The sequence below is a fragment of the Mus caroli genome, chromosome 2, assembly GCF_900094665.2.
Source record: "Mus caroli chromosome 2, CAROLI_EIJ_v1.1, whole genome shotgun sequence".
Lineage (NCBI taxonomy): Eukaryota > Metazoa > Chordata > Mammalia > Rodentia > Muridae > Mus > Mus caroli.
In genome coordinates this window covers 99432914-99455370 of record NC_034571.1, presented here as the reverse complement: position 1 = coordinate 99455370, position 22457 = coordinate 99432914, and the positions used below count along the sequence as shown (strand labels likewise).

At 39.4% G+C, this 22457-nt stretch overlaps 1 protein-coding gene across 2 annotated transcripts in view; it reads left to right on the top strand.

Annotated features, from left to right (window-relative positions):
• Dnajc24 (DnaJ heat shock protein family (Hsp40) member C24) overlaps positions 1 to 22457 on the top strand; it is a 41386-nt gene that overhangs the window by 15056 nt on the left and 3873 nt on the right. For both annotated transcript variants that reach the window (XM_021155810.2, XM_021155812.1), the window contains exons 3-4: positions 9474 to 9612; positions 19947 to 20015. In XM_021155810.2, coding sequence (XP_021011469.1) covers positions 9474 to 9612; positions 19947 to 20015 — 208 coding nt within the window. The remainder of the gene's footprint in view (positions 1 to 9473; positions 9613 to 19946; positions 20016 to 22457) is intronic.

Genomic DNA, 22457 nt, shown 5'->3' with positions numbered 1-22457 from the left:
AGAGAGAGAGAAAGAGAGAGAGAGAGAGAGAGAGAGAGAGAGAGAGAGAGAGAGAGAGAGAGAGAGAGAGATTAGTGTGTTAGTTAAGGTTTCTATTGCTGTGATGAAACATTGTGACCAAAAAGCAAGTTGGGAGGTAAGGGTTTATTTGGCTTTATTCATCATCAAAGAAGTCAAGACAGGAAGTCAAACAGGTTAAGAACCTGGAGACAGGAACTGATGCAGAGGCTGTGGAGGGGTGGTGCTTATTGGCTTGCTACTTGTGGCTTACTTGGCCAGCTTTCATGTAACATTCTTGACCACCAATCCAGGGATGGCACCACCAAAATGGGCTGGGTCCTTCCTCATCAATCATTGCAACCTTATGGAGATACTTTTTAAATTGAGGTTCCCTCCTCTCAATTGATTTTAGCTTGTGTTAAGTTCACATAAAACTATCTAACTCATTTAGTATTTTTAAAAAGTTTTCAGCATAGGTATTAGGGACATACATATTAAAACTACTATATTTCAGAACTGTAGCTAGAAGGACTAGCTACACAAAAATCACAAAAACAAATAACAGATGCTGGTGAAGATATGGGGAAAGAGGAGCCCTTACTCATTGCTGATGGGCATGTAAACTAGTATAGCTATTAGAGAAATCAGTGTGGAGGTTCTTCAAAAAATTAAAAATAGAGCTACTGTATGACTCACCCATACCACTCCTAGGCATATAGCTACAGGACTGTAAATATACCTACCAAGATAGCTGCATATCCATGTTAATTGCTGTGTTATGCTCAATAGCCAGGGAATGGAACCAACCCAGGCATTCATCAAGAGATACATGGATAATAGATGTAGTGAAATTTTACCACTAGAATCTATACAGAAAAATGAAATGATGAAGTTTGCTAGGAAAATGGATAGATATGAAAGGTAAGGTGACACAGATTCAGAAAGGCATACCTTATGTTCTTTGTCATATATGGATTATATGGGGAGATAGGACATTAAGACATGTGGAACAAAAAGTAGAAAGGAGGCCACTAGTGTTGGGAGAAGAGTATAGAGCAATCTGGGGGTGAGAGAAAAGGGAGAGTGGAGAGTTGACTCCAAACAATTTTGTTTTGAAAATACTGAGTGAAACCTAATACTTTGTATTAGAATAAATGAATGTCTAAATTTTCTGGGCTCTATAGTTGTATTTGGGGGGTGGGGGTGGGAGATTGGTTTGAATAACCTCACCTGCCATCTTTGGCAGTCGAAACACCTTTTCCCATTTTTGCCCACTCCCTCCTCTTCAATGGTGGGAGGTGTTCCTTCTGGTAAGGTACAATTCTGAGACTGTCCTGAAGATATTCTTTAGTCAGAAACTCTCCTGTCTTCTATGATCTGCTGGTAAGCTGGAACCTTGCTAGAATTCTGGGGAGCATAGCCTATTTCCCTTGCCTATGCTTGTGGCTGCATTAGCCAAAGTGACTTCTCCAGAGTCAGAGATCCTATCCACTCACCTTTTCTGTCCTTGGGGGAGCCTGTTCCTTGCACTCTTCAGGGCAGAATGTCAAGGAGCGGTTGGCTTCTTGACTACTCTGTACGGTGGTAACACTGTTCTCCATTTTCTGTTATTCCTCACGTTCAGTGATCATAGTAGATTGTTCTTGACCCCCATGAGCCTAAGACCAGCATGTAAAGTGACTTAGCCTTTGGCAGTCTTTGAACCTATGGTTATTCTAACCTGTGCTCAGAAAGTCAGCTGTCACACCTCACCCATGCCTGGGACAGATTTTGGATTTGTTTTGTTTTTGAAGCAAAGCTATATTCTCTCATGCAGTTAAAGTGGAGTTTTAGAGGTGAGCCTTCACATTCTAAGATGTCTCACCATAATCTTGATTCTCTGTCTGCCATGCAGTTCTGTTGTTTATAACTCTGATGTCTGTCTTACTTAGCTGCTGGTCTGTATTTGTAGCTTCTCTCCACCCCAGACACCCTCTCTCTAATCTTCTGTCTTCATTACACAGCTCTCCAGACAGGATGAGCAGTTTGTTCATGCTGTCATCTTAGCACCTCATCGTAACCATTACATTATAAATGCTCATTCCCATGTCTGTCCTTTTCCATCAGACAGTGAGAGCCTTAAGGGCAGGGATCTCTCCTTTGTCTTAAATCTTGGCTGGCACAGTATCTGAGTTGTAGTGAGGTGGTAAATAGGTGTCTTTTGAAGGATAATCACATCTTTGGGTTGGAAACTTTAACATAGATTACATTTTTTTCTAAGCCACAAAACCATGGAAAATTAGGTCTGATTTTATTTTTTTTAAATCATGTTGTATTTGTTAGTTGTTACACAAAACAATGAACTGTTGACTTTCTTTAGACAATATTTTACTAAGCATTAGGTGGCAGTAGTGTGTTAGACTTGACTTTACCTTTGGATTTTTCCCCCTTTTGGCTTTCATAATGTTAATGTGGTATAAGAGTATAGAGAACACCTCTGTAGTCCTTCTATTCAAATGTTTTGTAACATAGTCTTCTTTGAAGCAGGTAGACATCATGGAGGTGAAGAAACAAGACAGCAGAGTCAATCAGTGCATATCCCTTATTAAATGGCATTCACAGTGATTAAGGAATTCCTCCTACAGAGCTTAGCAGACTCCCTCACCAACTGGTTAATGGCTGCTTTATGATAACTGTGATTTGCCATGATGAAAACCTGAAATGATCTAGAGGGCATATGTGTTCTTCGTGTCCCAGGAAGCGTTGTGTGTTCTGTTGTACTCCCGAGTCTCTGTCCATATCAAGTCACTCACCTGTTTAGCTAGTCTCATTTAGGTAGATTTCTCTCATCAGGGAGTGGAAAGGATTAAGTATTGTCACCAGCACTCGTCTTATGTGATTAACCCCATGTCAAGTTTGAATTTGTGTGTATTAAAGTGCCAGTGCTCTTTACATGCATTTAATTTTCATGATAGCTTCCTAAGGCCTGTAAAATTAAATAATCAGAAATTAGAGTTAAGGAAACTATGCATTTTAGCTCCACAAAAGCACTTCTACAAAGAAAAGAAACAGGAAGGTATTTAGAGCTGACATGGGGGAGAGTGGCCAAGTTCATCTGCCACAGTCCTCTTCTCTGCTTTCCTGTCTCCAGGGTGAGGCACTTGGGGGAATTCAAGCCAGTGTGTGCATTTCATTAATATGGCAGGATGATCAGTTACTGGAGGAAGAGCAGGAGCCCTTTGACAGAGCACACACTAATTAGTACCATGTGGCCTTGGTGGCCCCCAGAGCTTCAGGTTGCTCCATCAGAACAGCATGGGGAGGGTTGCTGTCTGTGTATTACCACTCTAGACTTGGCATGGGGACTTTAGCTTAGGGTCAGTGTTCACGTTCTTAATTATGCCAAAAAGAACAACAAAAAGAACCTAGAGAACAGGGAGAGCCAGCAGTGGCCTAGTGGTGATCCTTGGAGGAGGCTGGAGGTCAGTGTTTACTGTAAAGTTTTAAATGTTGCTGTTCAGAGTGTACTGAGAGGTCAGCCTTCTACTTCCTAGTTTCTCATCACCAGGAATCTACTTTCTCCAAACCCACCTCCTAGTGCTTCCTTTGAAAAACATCCACACCGAAAATAACGCAAGTTTTGTTTTCTTCAGCCTCTCCCCTCTTTCTTCTTGATGTGCAAAATCCTCGGTTCCCTAGCTCTGCTTCTCCCCTGTAATCCTTTCTTTAAAAGCCGCATTCTCTTCCCCTTCCTCTGCTTGCTTTCCTGGCTTGCCCTGGACCAACTTCCTCCTTTTCTCTTTTTTTTAAATCTTCCTCTTCTCTTTATTAGAGGTAACTAACCTCAAAAAACAAAAAAAAAAAAANAACAACAACAAAAAACCAAAAAACCACATCTCTAATTTGGTCTCAGAGGCCATTAATGTACTTATGGGTTGCAGAAGTTTTACAATCTGTCAGGTAGATCAAGTAGTGTCTTTTAAAACATCCATGATGCTCAGATGGCTTTTCTAGAGGCTGGAGGATTAGGAGTTCAAAGAGTCAGAGGTCCTAGAGCCTGGTCCTGTAGCCATGTATATAACTAGTTCAGTTTATCTGTCAGTGTGGCCATGTCCTCACATCGAAGCCTCATTCTGAGAGCTGAGGAAGCATAGTACATGTCAGAGTCTATCCGAATGAAAATCAAAATGCTATTCATAACAATCCTCTAGTAAGACTGCTGATGGGTTTCACAGCCGGACCATGTAGGACACTATACACACAACAACTCTCATCTTAAAGGGTATATAGGAATTTCTTCTGGAGTCAAATACGAAGAACCCAGGAACACAGATTTATGCTACACCAACAGTTACCTTTCAGCCTTTTGGCTGGTGGAAACTAGAGTTTTTTTCAACTTAATACATTCCAAAATATTTTTATTTGTTAGTTACAAGATGTTATTCTGAGACATGGTTGGGAAAGGAATGTCTGACTGTTTTCTTTTGTTAGGGAGTTAAAAGTAGCCCAAGTTAAATTGTGATTAGGTTCTGGACCTGCAACATTCCAACCTCTTCACAGTCATTGAAGTTCTAGTTAACTTGCAACTGTCCTTCACTGGCAGCATATGGTATGGGCTGCATATAGATACACACACACAAATACACAAACAAAACAAACATATATAATAAGCACACATATTTATACACATATAAATATATACATATAGGCATACACATATATCCCACATCAAGTTTGAATGTACTTATATTAATAACATATGTATTATATATCAATATATATATATTTTTTTTCCTTTTTCGAGAAAGGGTTTCTCTCTGTAGCCCTGGCTGTCCTGGAACTCACTCAGTTGACCACGCTGGCCTGGAACTCAGAAATCCGCCTGTCTCTGCTTCCCAAGTGCTGAGATTAAAGGCGTGCGCCACCACCACCCGGCTTTTAATATATATTCTTTAAGTTCTCAGTTATTCTCAGTATTCCCAAAGGAACTGAGAAAGGTGTATTTTTTGATACTTACAAATCACAAGTCTTCTTTTTGGTTAATTAGTATATGCATATGCATGCTTGCTAGTGTGTGTGTGTCTTGTTTTTGAGACAATATCTTGTCATATTGTCCAATCTGGCCTTGAGTTCATGGTCCTCTCATCTCGGCTTCTCGGTGCATGGGATTGTACCACCACACCTGTCAACCTGCATTATCCCTCCTACATGCACAATGATACTGAGCTGGGCCGTGCCCCGAGGGATTACTTGTAATCAAGCCACTTCGCCACGAAGCAGCAGTTCAAGGTTTTGCTCATTTCAGTAACGCCACTTGGTATTTTACAAATCAGCTTTTGCAAGTGAAAACATAAAGTTCTGTTTAAGTGTGTCCTAATTATAAGATGTTACTAAATACAGTTACTTCATCACCTTTCAAAAATGTGTAGAAAATATCTACTATGGAGTGGGGGGTGAGATAGGAGCAAACTAGGGACAATGTATTTAGGAGAAAGGGAAGTTCTTCCTTGGTTTTTTATTTTTGTTTAATTCATCAATTTATAATCTCTCTCTCCCTCCTCCTCCTCCTCCTCTTTCTCCTCCTCCGAGAGCATTGGCTCACTAGTTTCTAAATGTGTGAAGGTAGTAGTTGGTACCAATTAGAGCAGAAAGTCACTAACAGTTACAGCAGAATGAGGGAGCCACACAGTAGAAAGGTCTGATTGTGCCTGAAGAACAGACAAGGCAATTCTGTACCCTTTTCTGGCTTTCCAGTGTCTCTCCTTACCAGTGTTGACTCTTCTGCAGAAGTGTGATATGGAAATGTGTTGCCTTGTAGAATGGCAGAGGGATCCCAATCTGCTCAACTGTCCCTGATTCCCCCCCAAATTACATTCTGTGTTTAAAAAAAAAAAGGATAGTGATTGAGGCTGTTTTCCATGTGGAAACTCACTTTAAGATTCAGCCTATACAGAGCATGTACCTATAGTTCTCATCATCTGCTGACTTGTGAGGCTTCATTTTCCTTCCATGTTTGAAAAAGATAAGAAACCTGCTTGTCTCTCAGACCCCATTTATGTAGTGTCAACTATGGTTATCACATCACAAAACAAACCAAAATTTAACAACACAGTAAAACATGAAGAATTAAATATGGCTTAAAGAAAGGAGGCAGTAGGTTTGAGGAGCCTCATCACAGGGTCTTTAAGGTTTCTAGAAGCCTGAAGACAGTGCTATCTCTGCACCTGAGAGACAGCAAAATGAAAATATTAAGTAATAATTACAGGAGCCAGGAATTTGAACTAGATATATTTGGTTGTTATCAGAGACTACTATAGGCAATATTGTTCCTTTTTAGTCTTTTCATTTTGCTTTGGAATTGCTGTTAAAACAAAGTGAGATTTTTAGTATCCCAAGGTAACATATTTTTCTTCTTTCTACAATTCCCATATTACATTTTTATTATTGTGTTTGTGTGTGCACACATACCCATTCCACAGTTCTCTCCTTCTACCTATGAGTCCCAGGGGTTGAATTTAGTATGTCAGGCTTAGGTATATAACCAAAAGATGTATAACTGGGTCATATGATAGCTTTAGGTCTTTAAGGAATCTCCTCACTTGCTCGCTAACTTCTCCAGTGGCTGACTGGTTTATATTTTCACCAGCTATGACTATGGGTTCCTCTGAACTCAAGAACTCTGGAAGAGTTCTTAATTGCTCTTAATTGCTGAGCCATCTCTCCAGCCCTATAGTTCTTTATATAGTCCCTATATAAGTTCTAATAAGCTGTATGATTATAGCCCATTTGTAGGCTGTCGCTTTACTCAGGTGATTGTTTTCTTTGCTATGAAGAAGCCTTTTAATTTCCTGGAGTCTCATTTGTCAGCTCTAGGGATTATCGCCATTTCTTAATGGACTGTGTCCATGAACTAACTGTTGTAGTATCATATTGAATTCTAGTAGTTTAAGCCTCAGAAGAGAAGCTACTTATTTCAGTAGTAATCAGGAAAATACCAAGTTAGAGGAAGTTTGGATCACACTGACAGTTATAGAACTCATAATAAACATTAACAGTACCTTTCAGTTTGGAGTAGCCAGGAGCTAATTCCTAGTTTTGTGGAGTTTTCTTTATCTGATTGGTACATGGTCACATCTATCAAATAGATTTTCTGTAGTGGCCTATTAAAATTACCAAGCTTTTAATACACATAGCTCTTTTCCTAGAAGCATGGAATGATATTTCTAGGGTATCATTTGATACTTATGCTGAGATTAAATATTTCCGCATGAAAAATTTTAAAACTTGCTTCTTGGTTTGTGAAATGAGATTTTACTGTGTAGTCCACTATAGCTTTGGATTCACCATGGATCTTAAGGAAGCCTTGAATTCACTGTATGTCAGCCCAAACTGACCTCTAACTTGACAATCCATCTACTTTAGCTTCTCAGAGTACTGAAACTGAAACTTGGAGCCACCATGCCTAGCTTTGAAATGTATCTTAAATGTGCACTGGCGGCTTCTTTGGAGTTATATATACACAGTAACTGAGCAAAGTGAGCATTAGCTAGAGAGCTTTAATACATCTTGGCTTTGGAATTTTCCTTGACTATCTGGAACTTTGAGATATTGGAATAGTGTTTATGAACGCACTAATAAGTCCTGGAAGAAGACTTCCTTTCATCTCTTCAGATATACTAACAGTTAGTTTAGGCGTCTAAATGCTACTACCAGATGAGTTCGGCATAAAGAGAAAGTGTGCTGAAGTAGAAACTTAGTTCTCCTTGTTTACCCAGCATGCATGATGTCTACTAGCTTTTCCCTTTACCACATAGAGAATCCCTTTGGCGCTTCTGATAATGATCAATAGCAGTGTCAGGCAGGTTACCATGACAGTGCATCCACTGCTAAAGCCTACAGCTAAAAAAGATTTAAACTTACATACTTTCGATTTCAATGTGAATTAAAGTTATCTAGCTTCATGTTTCCATGATTTCCTATGTAAATTTGAACTAGCAACTTGAATAAAAAGTGAGGGTGTTTGTAAGATCTTATGTTCTTTTGACGTTTGTAAGGAAGTCAGTGGAAGAATCCAGTAGTGCCATTATGTGATTTTATGTGATGTTATGATGATCTGTCTTCACCCACGTGTCGTGGAATAAAGGCATGCCTATTTGCCTGTTATATTGGGACAACTTGAAATAGAAAATGAGAAAATTACTAGGTTTATCTTTGAAACTTAAATGTGTTCTGTAGTATGTTTGATAAAACTTTCAAAGTAATACTGGTTGGAAAACTCTAGATAGCGCTGTCAGATGGTCTCTTATGTACCTGAGCGTCAACAGTTACCATCTGACTATCCCCAGTAACCCGGCCTGTTATTGTACATAAAGTGTCCCAAACTTAATCTTTCTTCATTTGTTTGTTGAAAGATTTGTTTGACATAAAAGAGACAAGAGAACTAAAGAGAAAAGGAGAAAAGGGTAGGTAGGTGAAGCCCCCAGCAAATGACACTGCAGTTAGCATTTTTCAGGGATGAGTTGGGCAGAACTTTTTGCTTTTGACCAAATAGTGTAAATACTGAAAACAGTACTAAAAGTTTCATAAGAGTTAAAAAGCTCATATGAGAAAAATTTTTAATCAATTCATATTAAACTGTTCTATTGAGTTCCTTACAAATGTGGCCTAGAAACTATGAAATGTCAGCATTGAGAAGGATGTGAAGTCTTTTTCTCTCTCTCTCTTTCTTTCTTTCTTTCTTTCTTTCCTCTCTCTCTCCCTTCCTTTCTTTCTTCCTTCATTTCTTCTTTCTTTCTCTCTCTCTCTCTCTCTCTCTCTCTCTCTCTCTCTCTCTCTCTCTCTCTCTCTTTCTTTCTTTTGGTTTTTCGAGACATGGTTTCTCTGTGTAGCCCTGGCTGTCCTGGAACCCACTCAGTAGATCAGGCTGGCCTCGAACTCAAATCTGCCTGCCTCTGCCTCCCAAGTGCTGAGATTAAAGGCATGTGCCACCACTACCCAGGTGTGAAGAGTCTTTTATAGTGAGATTGTTCAACGTTATGGCTGTATAATTTCATAAGAAAACTATCTTTGTCCATTTTTAAATTGTATCTACATTCAAATACATTATGTAAGGAAGCCTTGATTTGGGCGGGTGGTGTTCCTCCCTTTTCAGGCCCTGCTGCTCTGCACGTACCAGTTTCTATTTGTGTTAGTCACCTTCAGTAGGTAAATTGTCCATGAGACCAGTGACTCCATGAGCAAATGATCCAGAAAATGTTGCCTTTGCACGTTGTGACAGATCGTGTCACTGTGGAGCTGCAACTACTGCAGTGGTCTAATTAACCTGGCAGTTGTCTCCTGTGCCCAGCACTGTTGTCTCAAAGCCTTGGCAACTTCCTTTCCATCTTCTCATTATCTTCTTAACTAAAGCTCAGCTTTATGATTGTTTGTCTTGTGGGTTTTCTTTTCAAGCCTACTTCACTCAACTGTTCACCACCCTTACTTTTGATTGGCAGTATCATCCAGATAAACAAAGTGCAGATGTGCCAGCCGGAACCATGGAGGAGTGTATGCAGAAGTTTATTGAAATTGATCAGGCATGGAAAATTCTAGGGAATGAAGAAACCAAGAAAAAGTATGACCTGCAGCGGCATGGTAGGTACTTGTGGTGAAGAAACAGAGCCCCAATGGCAGCTCTTTAAAGCAGTTTACAGGCCACGTCTGGGAGCATTTCCCAGCATTTGCATCCAGTTCTTGCCTCTGTTATTCCTTGTCTATCATTATTTTTAATCGTGTCCTATTCTTAGTAGGGATGATTGTGTATCTCTTAAGAACTTAACAAAACTGCTGAAGTGTGGCTTCTTGGAAGAAATGAAAGGAGCTTTCTGTAAACTACTCAGATGTACAGTTTTATACCCCAAATTCTATGCAGCATATGCCTAAAACTTCTTGTTATTCAACTTAGTTATGTATGCATTACAATCTTAACTGTGGTATTTGGAAGACTATATACCATAGCCATGGCCATCTACAGGAGGCTTTTACTAAGGTTAGGTCTTACAACATTCTGCCAGCTGTGCCCTTTGTTCTAAGGTAGGTTTCATGATTTGCTACTCTTGATGAAACTGCTGTCAATGGTGTCTTAGGAATGCACATTGCTTACATCATTTTAAAGGTCATTTCTTTTTGCCTTTTGAAAATAGCTCCTTAAAACAGTGACAAGCTGTTGGGAGAAAGAAGGAAAAATGTAGGTCAGGTTTGTCACACATGAACTGTAGTTACACGAAGTGATAGGCTGTCTTTCAGCATTGGCCTTGGGACAGGACTCCCTCGGCCTTATATTTGGACTTTCAATAAGCACCCTACATGCTAATGGGGGGAAGCCAATAATCAGTTTCAGCCTGTGGGGAAAATACTCAGCTGCTTCTCCCCAATAGCACATCAGGCTCTGCACCAACTGAGATGTGCTGATAGAAGCTCATTGTGGCTGCATGATTGTTGATTCCCCTCCCATGTCGACACCAGCACACTATCCACCTCACCAAATGAACTTTAAGGCTTCTGCCACTAAGATTATAAAAAGTTAATTTGGGAATCGAGCCTTTATTTCTAAATGTAACATTACAGAATATAGCCAGTATTTGTAGAAATCCATAGTATCTGAGGAAACTGTACCAGTAAAATACATATTTATTTTTTTGCTGTTATCTAATATTTTTTTATTTGAGACAAGGTTTTGTTTTTGCTTTTCTTGTAGCCTAGGCTGGTCTCCAGGAGCCCAGTCTGGCCTCTAACTTGCAGCAGTTCTGCCTGCTTCTGGAGTACATGCCAGTTGTAGCATTTGTTTGTAATGCTGTTTAGTTGTGTTACTAATCACATCTGGGCCTTCCTGCTTTTTAAAAGGCCAGTGTGTTGTTCGTTTTTGTTCTTTAATATTAGGACATGGTGAGTGTACCTTTTTAAGGGATTTGCATTGATTTTTAGATGTGCCTTAAATACCTGGTCTTCTTTTTGGTGTATATATTTTTTTAATTAGATTGTATTTCTGGTAGAAAGAATGTAGACGTACCTTCATTTGAAAACAAATTCTATCCATAAGTCCATCCTTATAAACAGGGTTCACATGATAAGTTTCTGTGACTATATTGGAGCTAATGCATTTGAGTGTGTTGTACTGTTGAATGTGAGCGGGCCTAGCTTTATAAGGCCACAGAGTTCTATTGCAGATGAGAAGTTCTCTGATGGTGTTTCTTCACAGTTTTACTAATCATTATTAATGTGGGATACCAGTTTGCTTAAGAAGAATTAACACAAAACTGTACTCTAAGGACGGGACTGGAGTTAGGGCATTGGCCTAGGCTCTATTCCCAGCACCCACATAGCAGCCCATAACCATCTACATCTCCAGTCCCAGAGAAATCAAAGCCCTCTTCTGGCCTCTGTGGGCACCAGGCCTGTGTACAGACATTTATGCAAGCAAAATTTCATACACATAAAACAAAAAGCATGTAGAGACATGATGTTCAGTGTCCACATTTTTGCCACTTGTAGCAAAGATCACGAGAGTGAAACTGGCTAGAAGTCCACTTTCCAAAGGGTAAGAAGAGAGCAGAAGTCACGAAGTTACTTTATTTTTCTGTAGCATTCAGTAGGGTAAACTAAAATTGGAAAGAACCAGGAAACTGGGTTTAGTTCAGTATTACATAAAGGGGGGGGGTGTTAAAAGATCATATAAGTCCAAATGATTAATAGGGCCTAACAAGTTGCTAGAACCACACATTTTTTTGAACTTTGAATGTGCAGTTTTAAGTTTTCAATAAGTTAGCATCTGTAGCTTAAGGTATCATAATAAGGGATTTTTGTAGGTAATTGATGATATCACAACAGAAAAATTATGAATCAGTTAAATAAACTTGACATTATGTCAGTTTGCTTGGCCACTTCTTTAAATGGGTGAACTGATTCCTTCAAATTCAGTTGAGCTGTTCTAGGATAGAGAGATAGCATTTACTGACACTTTCATGTGCAATGTAAAGCATGTTCTTCACTAGAAGTTCTGAATAGGAGTGCTGTGTTTCCATTTTAAATGGCCCTCATATCTAAGTGTGATGTGCTATATTTAAACCTTTTATTCCAACCTGCTTTTCAAAAACTCTCATGATAAACCTGAATACAGATACTAATTTCTTCTTACTCATCAATAAGTGGCTTTTCAAAAGCAAATGAAATGAACTTGAATCTCTAACAGGACTTAGATTTGCTATAAGGAAACCTTTGAGGGTGGTAATTTGTTAAAGATCTGTGTAGGGTAGCAAGAGGGAGAATTGCTCAAACCAGGTCAGAGCACTCAGCTTTTCTGGGTCACCCCTGGGGACATGGAAATAGCTTTGTGATGCGGAACTCTTTGTGCATGTGGTGATGGTTGGTGTAAAACCTCATTGCAGTGTTAAGTATATTTACTGCCTACCTCCTATTGACTTGCAGTGTAAGTTTAGACTGTACTTGCTTCATTGGTTGATGTTCAGTGCTTTTCCGTATCTTCCAGCTCAGAGAGGTGCACTAGATATCAGAAGAGCCTCATCAGTATTGCCCATAGCCATAGATGTATCCAGAAAAGGACCCTTGGCATTCTTATTTCTTTGCTTCTCAAAAGAAACAACTAGATGGATTATTTCTAATGAAAATGTGGTAGTAGGGCAGATAGCCTTAAGTAAAACATATTTTTTTCTCCTTCCTTTCCTTCTTTTCTTGGCATTTTAGGATAGAGCTGGTCAGGCAAAGGAAAACAAGTCTAAGAGGAGGAGTAATATTGGGCTTCCAGAGATCATACATTTTGAAACCAATGTTAACTAGTGGAAATAACCAATTAGTTTCAGTTGGCATATTTACCATGTTGTTGGTGAAGATGCCTCTTAATGATGCTTGCAGCTTGGAAAGCCTGTAGTTATCCAAGACCAGGCTTTGCATTTCAACCAGAGGCATACTTGGAGAACTCTTTCAAGATGTGTAAAATGTTCACATGAACAATGCTATCAAAAAGATTTTGGTGACTTTGTAAATCTTGTGTGGGAATTTTCTTATATATTAAAAACATTAAAATAACAGAAGTATCTCATGGGAATAACAAGGAGCATGATTCAGTAGCTTTGCCATGTTTTATAGCACACATCTCAATGTCTCAGTGGATCTACAGAATGGCACAGCTATGACCTATTTATCTGTTTACCTGAAGAGGAACAAATTTACAAATGCAGTTGATCAGATCAACTAAAGCTTAAAAATAAGTGGACTGTGTTTGGAATCCCTGTAGATATCTTATATTAAAATTCATCTTGTTCTCAGTTAGTGTGGCTAATTGTGACTGTCATTCTACCAAGTGCCCAAGTGTGTAGATGCCTAACCAGCCTGGCTGAGAGGGATTGGCTAGAACATACAGCTAAGATGCTGCCTTTTGCTGGATATAGCAAGTTATTTCTGGTGTTTTACTATGCAATTCACTTTATTTCTTTATTAGGATAAATATTTGAACATGGAAGATAAGGAAATACATCTTGTACCAATGAGGAATGAATGTTTAAAACTCCACAAATATTCATGTATTATATTAGATCACCAAATCTTAAGTGTAAAATTGGAGTTCTTTCTGAAAAGAGCTTTTATGTTTTAAAACAGATTATAAGAAAGGGGAAAATGTATTTTTTAATGTAAATGATATAAATTTGAGCTGGTAGTGCTTGAGGCCAGTAGATAATTGTGTAAATTATGTCCTAACGCTGACCCATACAAGATACTTCAATTAGTCAGACTAGCAGTTAAGTTTGATTTTAGGAATTTCAAAATTGACTGTAAAAATTTGCTTCAGGTAAAAACTTGCAGATAAGCATCAAGAGATTTGTTTTTTTGCTGACTGTTTCTGGGAAAATAAGTATGTGAAGTGATGCAGAAAATCCATCTAGACAGTTGAGACTGGTGTCTTAGGACAGATAGGAGAGCACAAGGACTCTCCAGGAGGGTCCCCTGCTCATCTGAGTTGTCACTATTTTTACCATGTAAAGTATTTTAAGATTATTTGTTATTGATTCTGAATAAAAGTTAACAAGTTTCAAATAAAAAAAAAAAAAGTCCGTAACTGTGGTGTGAGCGCGTGTGCGCGCGCGCGCGCACACACACACACACACACACACACACACACACACACACACACACACACACACGCACGCAGCGTTGGAGGGTCTGATTCAATAGAGCTGATGAGTGGGTTTTAGGAAGTACTTATGTTCTACTTTAACCACTCCCGATTTCTCTGTGTTAACTTGGCCCCATTCAAGTTGGTTGGTTCAAAACCAAGGCCAATTGCCTTTTTCATTGTTTCATTCTGTGCTTAGCCCTGAGCTGCTTGGCTCTGCTTGCCATCAGTGGGTCAGAAAGGACAGCTCCCATTCTCCTCTGTGCTCCCTTTTCCTGGATATTCATTTCATCCTCACAGCTCCTGTAGTCCATCCTCACTGTAGCTCACCACCTCATCACCTCCACAGCTACTGGGCCTTTCCATTTTGTGCTGCTCTCTGCTCCCACAGCCCCTGATCTCCCCCCTCTCTTTGGGGGTGGAGGGCAGGAATTCTTTGGCCCGTCCGTCCCTGTCACTTTCCCCATTTCCATATACCATGAATAAATGTTTGATATTAATGCATCTGTTTTAATGGGACTGACAACTGTTATGAAACCAGATGAGGTAAGGAGTTGCTGCCCTCCTTCCTACACTGCAACTTGAAGCTTCCTCACTAACAGTGAACTAGGTTTTCGTCATTTTCTTATGCTCCAGTACACAGTTCAATGGGAAAAGTATGAGATAATAACGGTTAAAATAGTATTTATGCGCACTGGGACTGTGGTAATTGCCTTTTAAATATTATTTCTATACCCTTGTGGGAAACATAGCATTATCTGTTTTCAGGGGAAGCCAAAAAGCTTCTTGTGATTAGCTAATTTCACCAAGGTCACACAGCTAGTGATTGATAGCAAGGGATTCAAAGCAATTTTTCTCTGAGTTTTAATCAAGATTACCAGGCTCCAAGTTTTGCACAACTAGTGAATGGTCCACTATGTTTTAGTCTACATAGTCAGAGATAAGGCATTATGATCATGTGAAAAAGAGAATGGGCATATCTGTTCTATAGCAAAGCCAATGGACTTCAGCTTTAGTGTTTCTTTTGGTACATCTTATCCTGCTTTCCTCCCTCCCTCCCTCCCTCCCTCTCTATTCCGCCTGCCCTCCCCCCTTTACACTGGTCCTTATTTTATAGCCTGGGGTGTCCTTGTATTCCTGTCTTCTGTCTCAGCCTTCAGAATGCTGGGTCAACCCCAGACAAGATTAATTTGTTACCTTTCCTGAGTAGCAGTTTTACCTGTAGTTTGTAAAAGCTCCACAGTTCTTGTCTTCAGCGTGGAAAACATTCTAGTTGTAAGCATAATTTCATCAGGGAAAAGATTGTAGGCTTTTTAATTTAGTAAACAAATTTCAAATTAGATGTTGCCCAATTCTCAGCCCCTAAGAATAGCAGTAGGATGGCCAGAACTGAATACTCTCCACTTCTTCCTGTTTGGGAAATCTAATTTCTGTAGTGAAATGGTTTTTAAAATTAGATGATTCTTAAAATTAAATTGTCTAAAGATAGAAAATTCTGAGCTAGACCTAGATGATAACACTAGCATTTGCATTTAATTTATATACATACAAGCCTTTAAAAACAAATATTTATTTTTATGCATTTGAAATTGCACAACACTAACAGTAGTGGATTAATTGCTACATGAAAGCACTTGGGAGTGTGACTACCCTTTGAATAATTGCCACAAGTGAACAGTACAGACAGGCCTGCAGATGGACTTGATCTTTAGGCCATTATTCAGCTGAATGAGACATTTAAACACCTCAGCAGTAGTAAACAGTTAAGTCCTGCTCCCCAGAGTCTCAGATTGCTGCTGTTTTAAAATTTTACTTACTGATTTTTTCTTTTTTTCTTTTATTTTCTTCCTTTCGTTTTCTTTCTTTTTAAAATTGTAGCTTTGGTTAGAAAGTTTACTGGGATTAGACATTATTTAGATATTAAAGGGTTGTTTTAGAAGTTTGATTATCATTAGGAAGAAGTTTTTAAAGACTGGAATTCTCATTGTCTTACAAGAAGTAGGGAATATTTATTGATTTCCAAATGGGGCTGAAGAAACTTTTCCTCTTTACAAGGCTGTCAATGACTCAGCAAGGGCCCTGGTGAGCTTGACTGAACCAAGCAGCTAATAGTTATTTAATGTTATTCGCCAGTGTGAAAGGATCGCTGTAGATTTTCCTTTTAATCTCTTTGAATTGCAGGCTCATAAACCTCTCTGATGAGCCCTGCCAGTGTTGTCTTAGATCCCACTGTTGAGACAATGGAGCCACAGAATTCTTTCACCTCTTGTTGTCAGACAAACCCAATAGAATACAAGGTCAGAAGGGCCTATGCTTCTAAAGCTTGAAAGATTCTTTTTCAAGTAACCACATAAATTATTTGATTTTATCATTATATTCCTCAAGAATTTCACTCTAACTATAATGCACTGCTTTTGATATATAAAAGTAAAACTGGAAGGTGGGGTGGGGGTGGGGATCGTCTTGTCTCATTTGGCTAAGCTTGTCAGTATGACACAGGGTGTGAACAGACCTTAATATTCCTTGATATCTTCATTTTCTAATAAGCAAATTGTGTAGTTACTGCACTCTAGATAGAGTAAGCATACCAAATGCTAGCAGTGTGTTCTTTACAATTGGATGTAGGTTACTTTGCTCTTTTTGGTTTTTGTTTCCTATTTTTGTTGTTTCATTTTGTTTTTTCCAAAAAGTTGTTGCCATTATGTAGAAAAACAAAAGATTGAATTTTAAAATCTTGATCTCTAAATCAAGTTAGTTTCTTTTCTTAGTAGTAGTATTTTATTTCCACAGGAGAACCTTGAGGTGGGATTTGCAGTTCTAGATCTGCCTAATAATATGTTTCACCGCAGTGATCAAAAAGTGTATGTCCGTGTGTGTGTGTGTGTGTGTGTGTGTGTGTGTGTGCGCGAGCGCGCGTGCGCGCACACATGTTCCTAAAACAAACTCATCTGTTTTGAAGATGCCATGCCGAATTAATGAGAATTATCAACCTCCCTTACTTTAAGAGCCCCTGCAACTTTAGTGGATAGGGAATAATTAAGATTTTTAATTACAACCACAGTGGTGGACAAGCAGAGATCATTGTTTTAAAAGAAAGAAAGGAAGGAAAATACCCTGATTTGTTTGTTCTCCTTCCTTGTAATTGTAGTGGGGCTGGGTGGTTGGGTGGAATTTGCTGTTGCCCCATCTTTGGACACCTGCCTCTCAACAAAGGACCATGGTTACCCCCCACTGACCACATTTAGATTCACCTTTTACTCTCCTGTACTGGGTCTGCTCATTATACAGTTCTCGGGGGATCCAATTTTCCCCTGAGTTAATCACCCCAGAAGTTGTTAGATTATTTTCTTTTTAAAGGACAATAACTTTTCTTAAAAAAACAAAAACAAAAACAAAAACAAAAAACCCTTCTTATTTCTAGCATTTAAAACAGCACCACTGACGTGTCAATAAAACTGCCTTTAAAACTTTCTTGAGGTGAAACATGAGTAGATACAGAGAGGTGCAGAAATCTGTGTGTCACTTGATAAGAGTTTTCAGCACAAGCACAACAATTAACCAGAAAGCCCCTTTAATTCTAAGAGACTTCTAATTCTAAGCCCCTGAGACTCCTTGCCCCTCAACAGCATAGGGAAGGTTTTCTGGCATTTTTATACCCATATTTATGTCAGATACTGATTTTTAAAACCAGACTCATGGATCTTTGTGCACATAGTATTAAATAAAAATCTCCATGTATCCATAGCCATTTAACTCCAATATATTCCTTTCAACTCGGATCTTTGGCAGAGAAGTAATCATGTTTGTGTTCTCTCTTCTCTTTCACCATGAGATAGGCTATGCTAATTTTTTAACCAAGAATAGGTGCTACTCTGAAGGCCCTGTGCACAGGGATAAAGACTAAGAGAAAACAATGACCTGTGGGAGGAATAATAGAGTAGCACACAGATAGTAACTAGATCAGAATAGTGGCTGCTTCCCAGTGGAAAAGCAGAACAGTAGGCAGCTGAATGGCTTGGCAGTTACATTTGCAAGACACTTCTCATTTATTATTTATTTTTAAATATAGTGGCATCATGTGTGTTTATAATTGTTTATCCTTTTAATACAGTTAGTCTTTTCTAAGTATCCCAGATAGGTCAGGCTTAGAAAGCTGATTCCCCCAATCTGCTTTGCTTCAGTTGTGAGCCAAGTATAGAGAAATTTATCCTAGTAACTTGGTGCGAATTGATAATACTGTTTGTTCTCCAAGTGGGTTTTTTCACTGTGAATTATTCTCTTTAGATAGTATTTTTTTAATTCTATCAAAGTTGACTCTTCTGAATAAGAGATTAAACCATAAAAATCTATTGTTTTTTTCTCCCTGAGACTCAGATTGAAATTTAAAAAAGGGGGGAGTGGGAAGAGCCATGTGCAGGACTAAAGGCACACACCTTTAATCCCAGCACTCTGGAGGCAGAGGTAGGTGGGTCTCTGTGAGTTTAGGCCTGCCTGGTCTATATATAGCGAGTCCAGGACAGCCAGGGCTTCACAGTAAGACTCTGTCTCAATGGCAAGAAAGAAGGAAAAAAATGGGAAGAAAAACTGGTGGTGGTGGTGGTGTCGGGGGTGGAAAGAAGCCAGAACAGATAGGTAATTATATTATACTTTGTATAGAATGTGGAAAATACTTCGTTTTGTTTAGGAACTACTGAGCATACTAGTAAATTATACATAGCTCTTCAGTGGCCATAGATAGATGGGAAGGCTACCTGGACCACAACAGAAAGTCTGTGTCTGGGTTTTAGGGACAGTTTAATAGACTGTTGGTACGCAGTAAATATGATGTAGTATAATATTTGACAAACCTTAATAGAAGAGTATGGTAGGTTCAAAATATTGTATAATCTTTTCACCTATTTTTAAATTGTGTAACTCACCAATAAATTCTGAGCAGGCAGTTATTAAATATAATTAAGTTGCAGGCATGCACACAACAGAACAAAGGGACTTGTTCTCAGCAAGTGAACAGGAGACTAGTGAGACAGCTAAAGAAAATTTCACTGGAGTTGGGGGAGGTTGCTGAATTTTAGTAATGCCCCCCCCCGCCCGCCCGCCAGCATTATCTTCTAAAAGAACAATACACACATACAGGAATTATACAGTGCCCTTGAAAACAGAATGGAGGCCATCTATAGTTGCTTTCTTTGCTCAAAGTCTATAGGTTTTAAGTGAGACTACATGCTTGCACTAACCAGACCATACTCATGGGATTCACAGCTTCCTTAGGCCCTTTATCTGTAGAGGAACACTTTGGCCCAGATAATAACAAAAGATGCATAGCACACAGTTGTGCTGTGGGATTGCCAAAGTAGCAATGTCCTCCTCCCTTTAGATTCTTACTATTCTCCTACATTCAGATGACCAACAGCCCCTTATGTTTTTGTAGAGTTTTGCTCCATACAGCACTTTAGGCATGATATCATTTGACTTGAAGAATACCCATTAGTCTGTTTGAACTGCCATAACAAAACACTACAGGCCAGGGTAGCTAAGCACAGTTTATTTCTCATGGTCCTGGAGGCTGAGAAGTTAAAGATTGAAGGTGTTGGCCAGTTCTTTTCCCCACAAGGGCTATTCTGGCTTGCTGATGTTCTTTTATGGACTTTTCTCTATATTTAAGTGGACATGGGATATGACCTCTCTGCCTGTGTTAATAAAAGCTTAAGTTACTTTGAAAATGGCTCACTATATGGGCTTGAATGGCTGTACAGGAGATACATTATCAGTATTTATCAAAACCATCTCACTTTATATTTTACAGAAGATGAGCTAAGAAATGTGGGGCCAGTAGATGCACAGGTGCGCCTTGAAGAGATGTCCTGGAACCAAGGTTAGATTTGATCTAATTTTGTCTATCCACACTGAAAACATATATTAGGAGGCTTTTTTTAATTGGATATTTTCTGCTTACATTTCAAATGTTTTCCTCTTCCTGGGTCTCCTCTTCAGAAACCCCCTATTCCATTCCCCCTCCCCCTGCCTCTATGAGGGTGCTCCCCCATGCACCCACTCCTGCGCCCCTGGCCCTCACATTCCCCTACACTGGGGCATTGACCCTTTGCAGGACCAAGGGCCTCTCCTCCCATTAATGCCCAACAAGGCCATCCTCTGCCACATATGTGGCTGGAGCCATGGGTCTCTCCATGCGTATTCTTTGGTTGGTGGTCCAGTCCCCAGGAGCTCTGGGGGATCCGGCTAGTAGACACTGTTGCTCCTCCAATGGGGCTGCAAACCCCCCTCAGCTCCTATAGTACCTTCTCCATCTCCTCCAACAGGGACCCTGCGCTTAGTCCAATGGTTGGCTGAGAGCATCCACCTCTGTATTTGTCGGGCTCTGGCAGCCTTTCAGAAGACAGCCTTATCAGGCTTCTGTCAGCAAGCACTTCCCAGCACCTACAATAACATCTGGGTTTGGTAAATGTATATGGGATGGATCTCCAGGTGGGGCAGTCTCTGGATGGCCTTTCCTTCAATCTCTGCTCCACACTTTGTTTCCATATTTTCTCTTGTATTTTGTTCCCCCTTCTAAGAAGCACTGAAGCATCCACACTTTGGTCTTCCTTCTTCTTGGGCTTCATAGCATCTGTAAATTGAATCTTGGGTATTTTGAACTTTTGGGCTAATATCCACTTATTAGAGAGTGCACACCATGTGTGTTCTTTTGTGACTGGAATACTTCACTCAGGATATTTCCACAGTCTTCTGTTCTTTGCAATTGTTGTTACACATCATAAAACTGGAAAAACACCACTTTCTAAATGGAAGCCATGAGTATTATACTTCACTGTTTCTCTGGGAAAATAAAATTCTCATTTCCTAACCATTTTTAATATATTCTCAACTGTATACATTTATTTCTCAGCATAGGAAACAATTCCTATAAAGGCTTACAGAAGATCACTAGTGAGTGTGGTGCTGTGATAGACACAGAACCTTCTTCAAATTAAGCTTCATTTTTAATGGCAAAGCCTTTACCTAGTGCCCTAAGGATGAGTCACAAGCATTATTGTCTTAGAAATCATGTTTTGCCTATTAAAACCACTCAGTGTCTAGCAATCCAAATGAAGTTCTGGGGTAGAGAAGCTCTTATTTACCATAAATAAACAGGGTTCTGGGGTCTTTGGAGAAGTCACTACAGTAAAAGGAGCTACTTTTGTGTAAGCAACAGTGGCCTGTTCTTCATTGCTAGCTTGTGGACAGACTAGAATTCGAGATTTGTCCAAGTAAATATATTTTAAAAAACTGTAATTTGGAGGCTGAAGTATATATACCTGTGTCGTCCATTTAGATGGTTCAATGGTTAAAAAGCACTGCTTACTTTGGTGGAAGACACGGGTTCAATTCCCCGTACGCATATGGCAATACATACACACACACACACACACACACACACTGGGTGGGAGAGTGGGGTGGTGTCACTTGCCTATATGCAGGCCACAGGTTGATAGGATACTTTCATTTGCTTCTCCACATCATTTTTTGAAGTCTTTTTTTTTTGAGTCCAGATCTCAGATTGGCTGTCTACCTGTTTCTACTCTCTCCTCTCCCATCAGCACTAGGGTGATAGGTGTGAGTGCCACAACTGGCCTTTATACGGGACCTAGGGATTAAACTACAAGTCTTCTTGTTATTGAGTAAGCGCTTTATTCATTGAGCTATTCCTGAGCCTCTTCTAAAATAATCTTGGTAGTACAGTTTATCTTCTATACCTTAGGAGGCTCTGTAGCTCAGTGGTACAGTGTTTCCCTTGCATGGGACCCATTGGCTTAATTAATCTCCAATACTGCTAAAAGGAGAAAGGGGAGGATTCAAACACAGAACATATTTGATGCTCATTTAAGGTAGGCTGTAAAGATTGAAATTATCGTTATCCTCCCGAGAACAGCACTATGCACAGTCTGGATTCTGATAGGAGCATTAAAAACTGTTTATGCTTACGATTCACCGGCGGGAGCTGGAGTTCTGTTTCCTTGTACTACCAAGATTATTTTAGAAGAGGCTCAGGAATAGCTCAATGAATGTAGGTTTTAAACTAATTTTAGAAAAAGCAGACTTAGAAGAATGAATAAATAATTTTTTTAAAAAGGGGAGAAAATCAATCTTAGTGTAATACAAAAGATCTCTCAAGTGGGCAGGTTATATTGTTGGGATTCTTTCAGGATCATTTTCACAATGGCCGTGGGTGGTAAAGGTACAAGATAGGAGAAGTTGTAAACATACATGTGAGAGACATGGCCTAGTAGTGCATTTTATTATGCTGAAAACACATTTC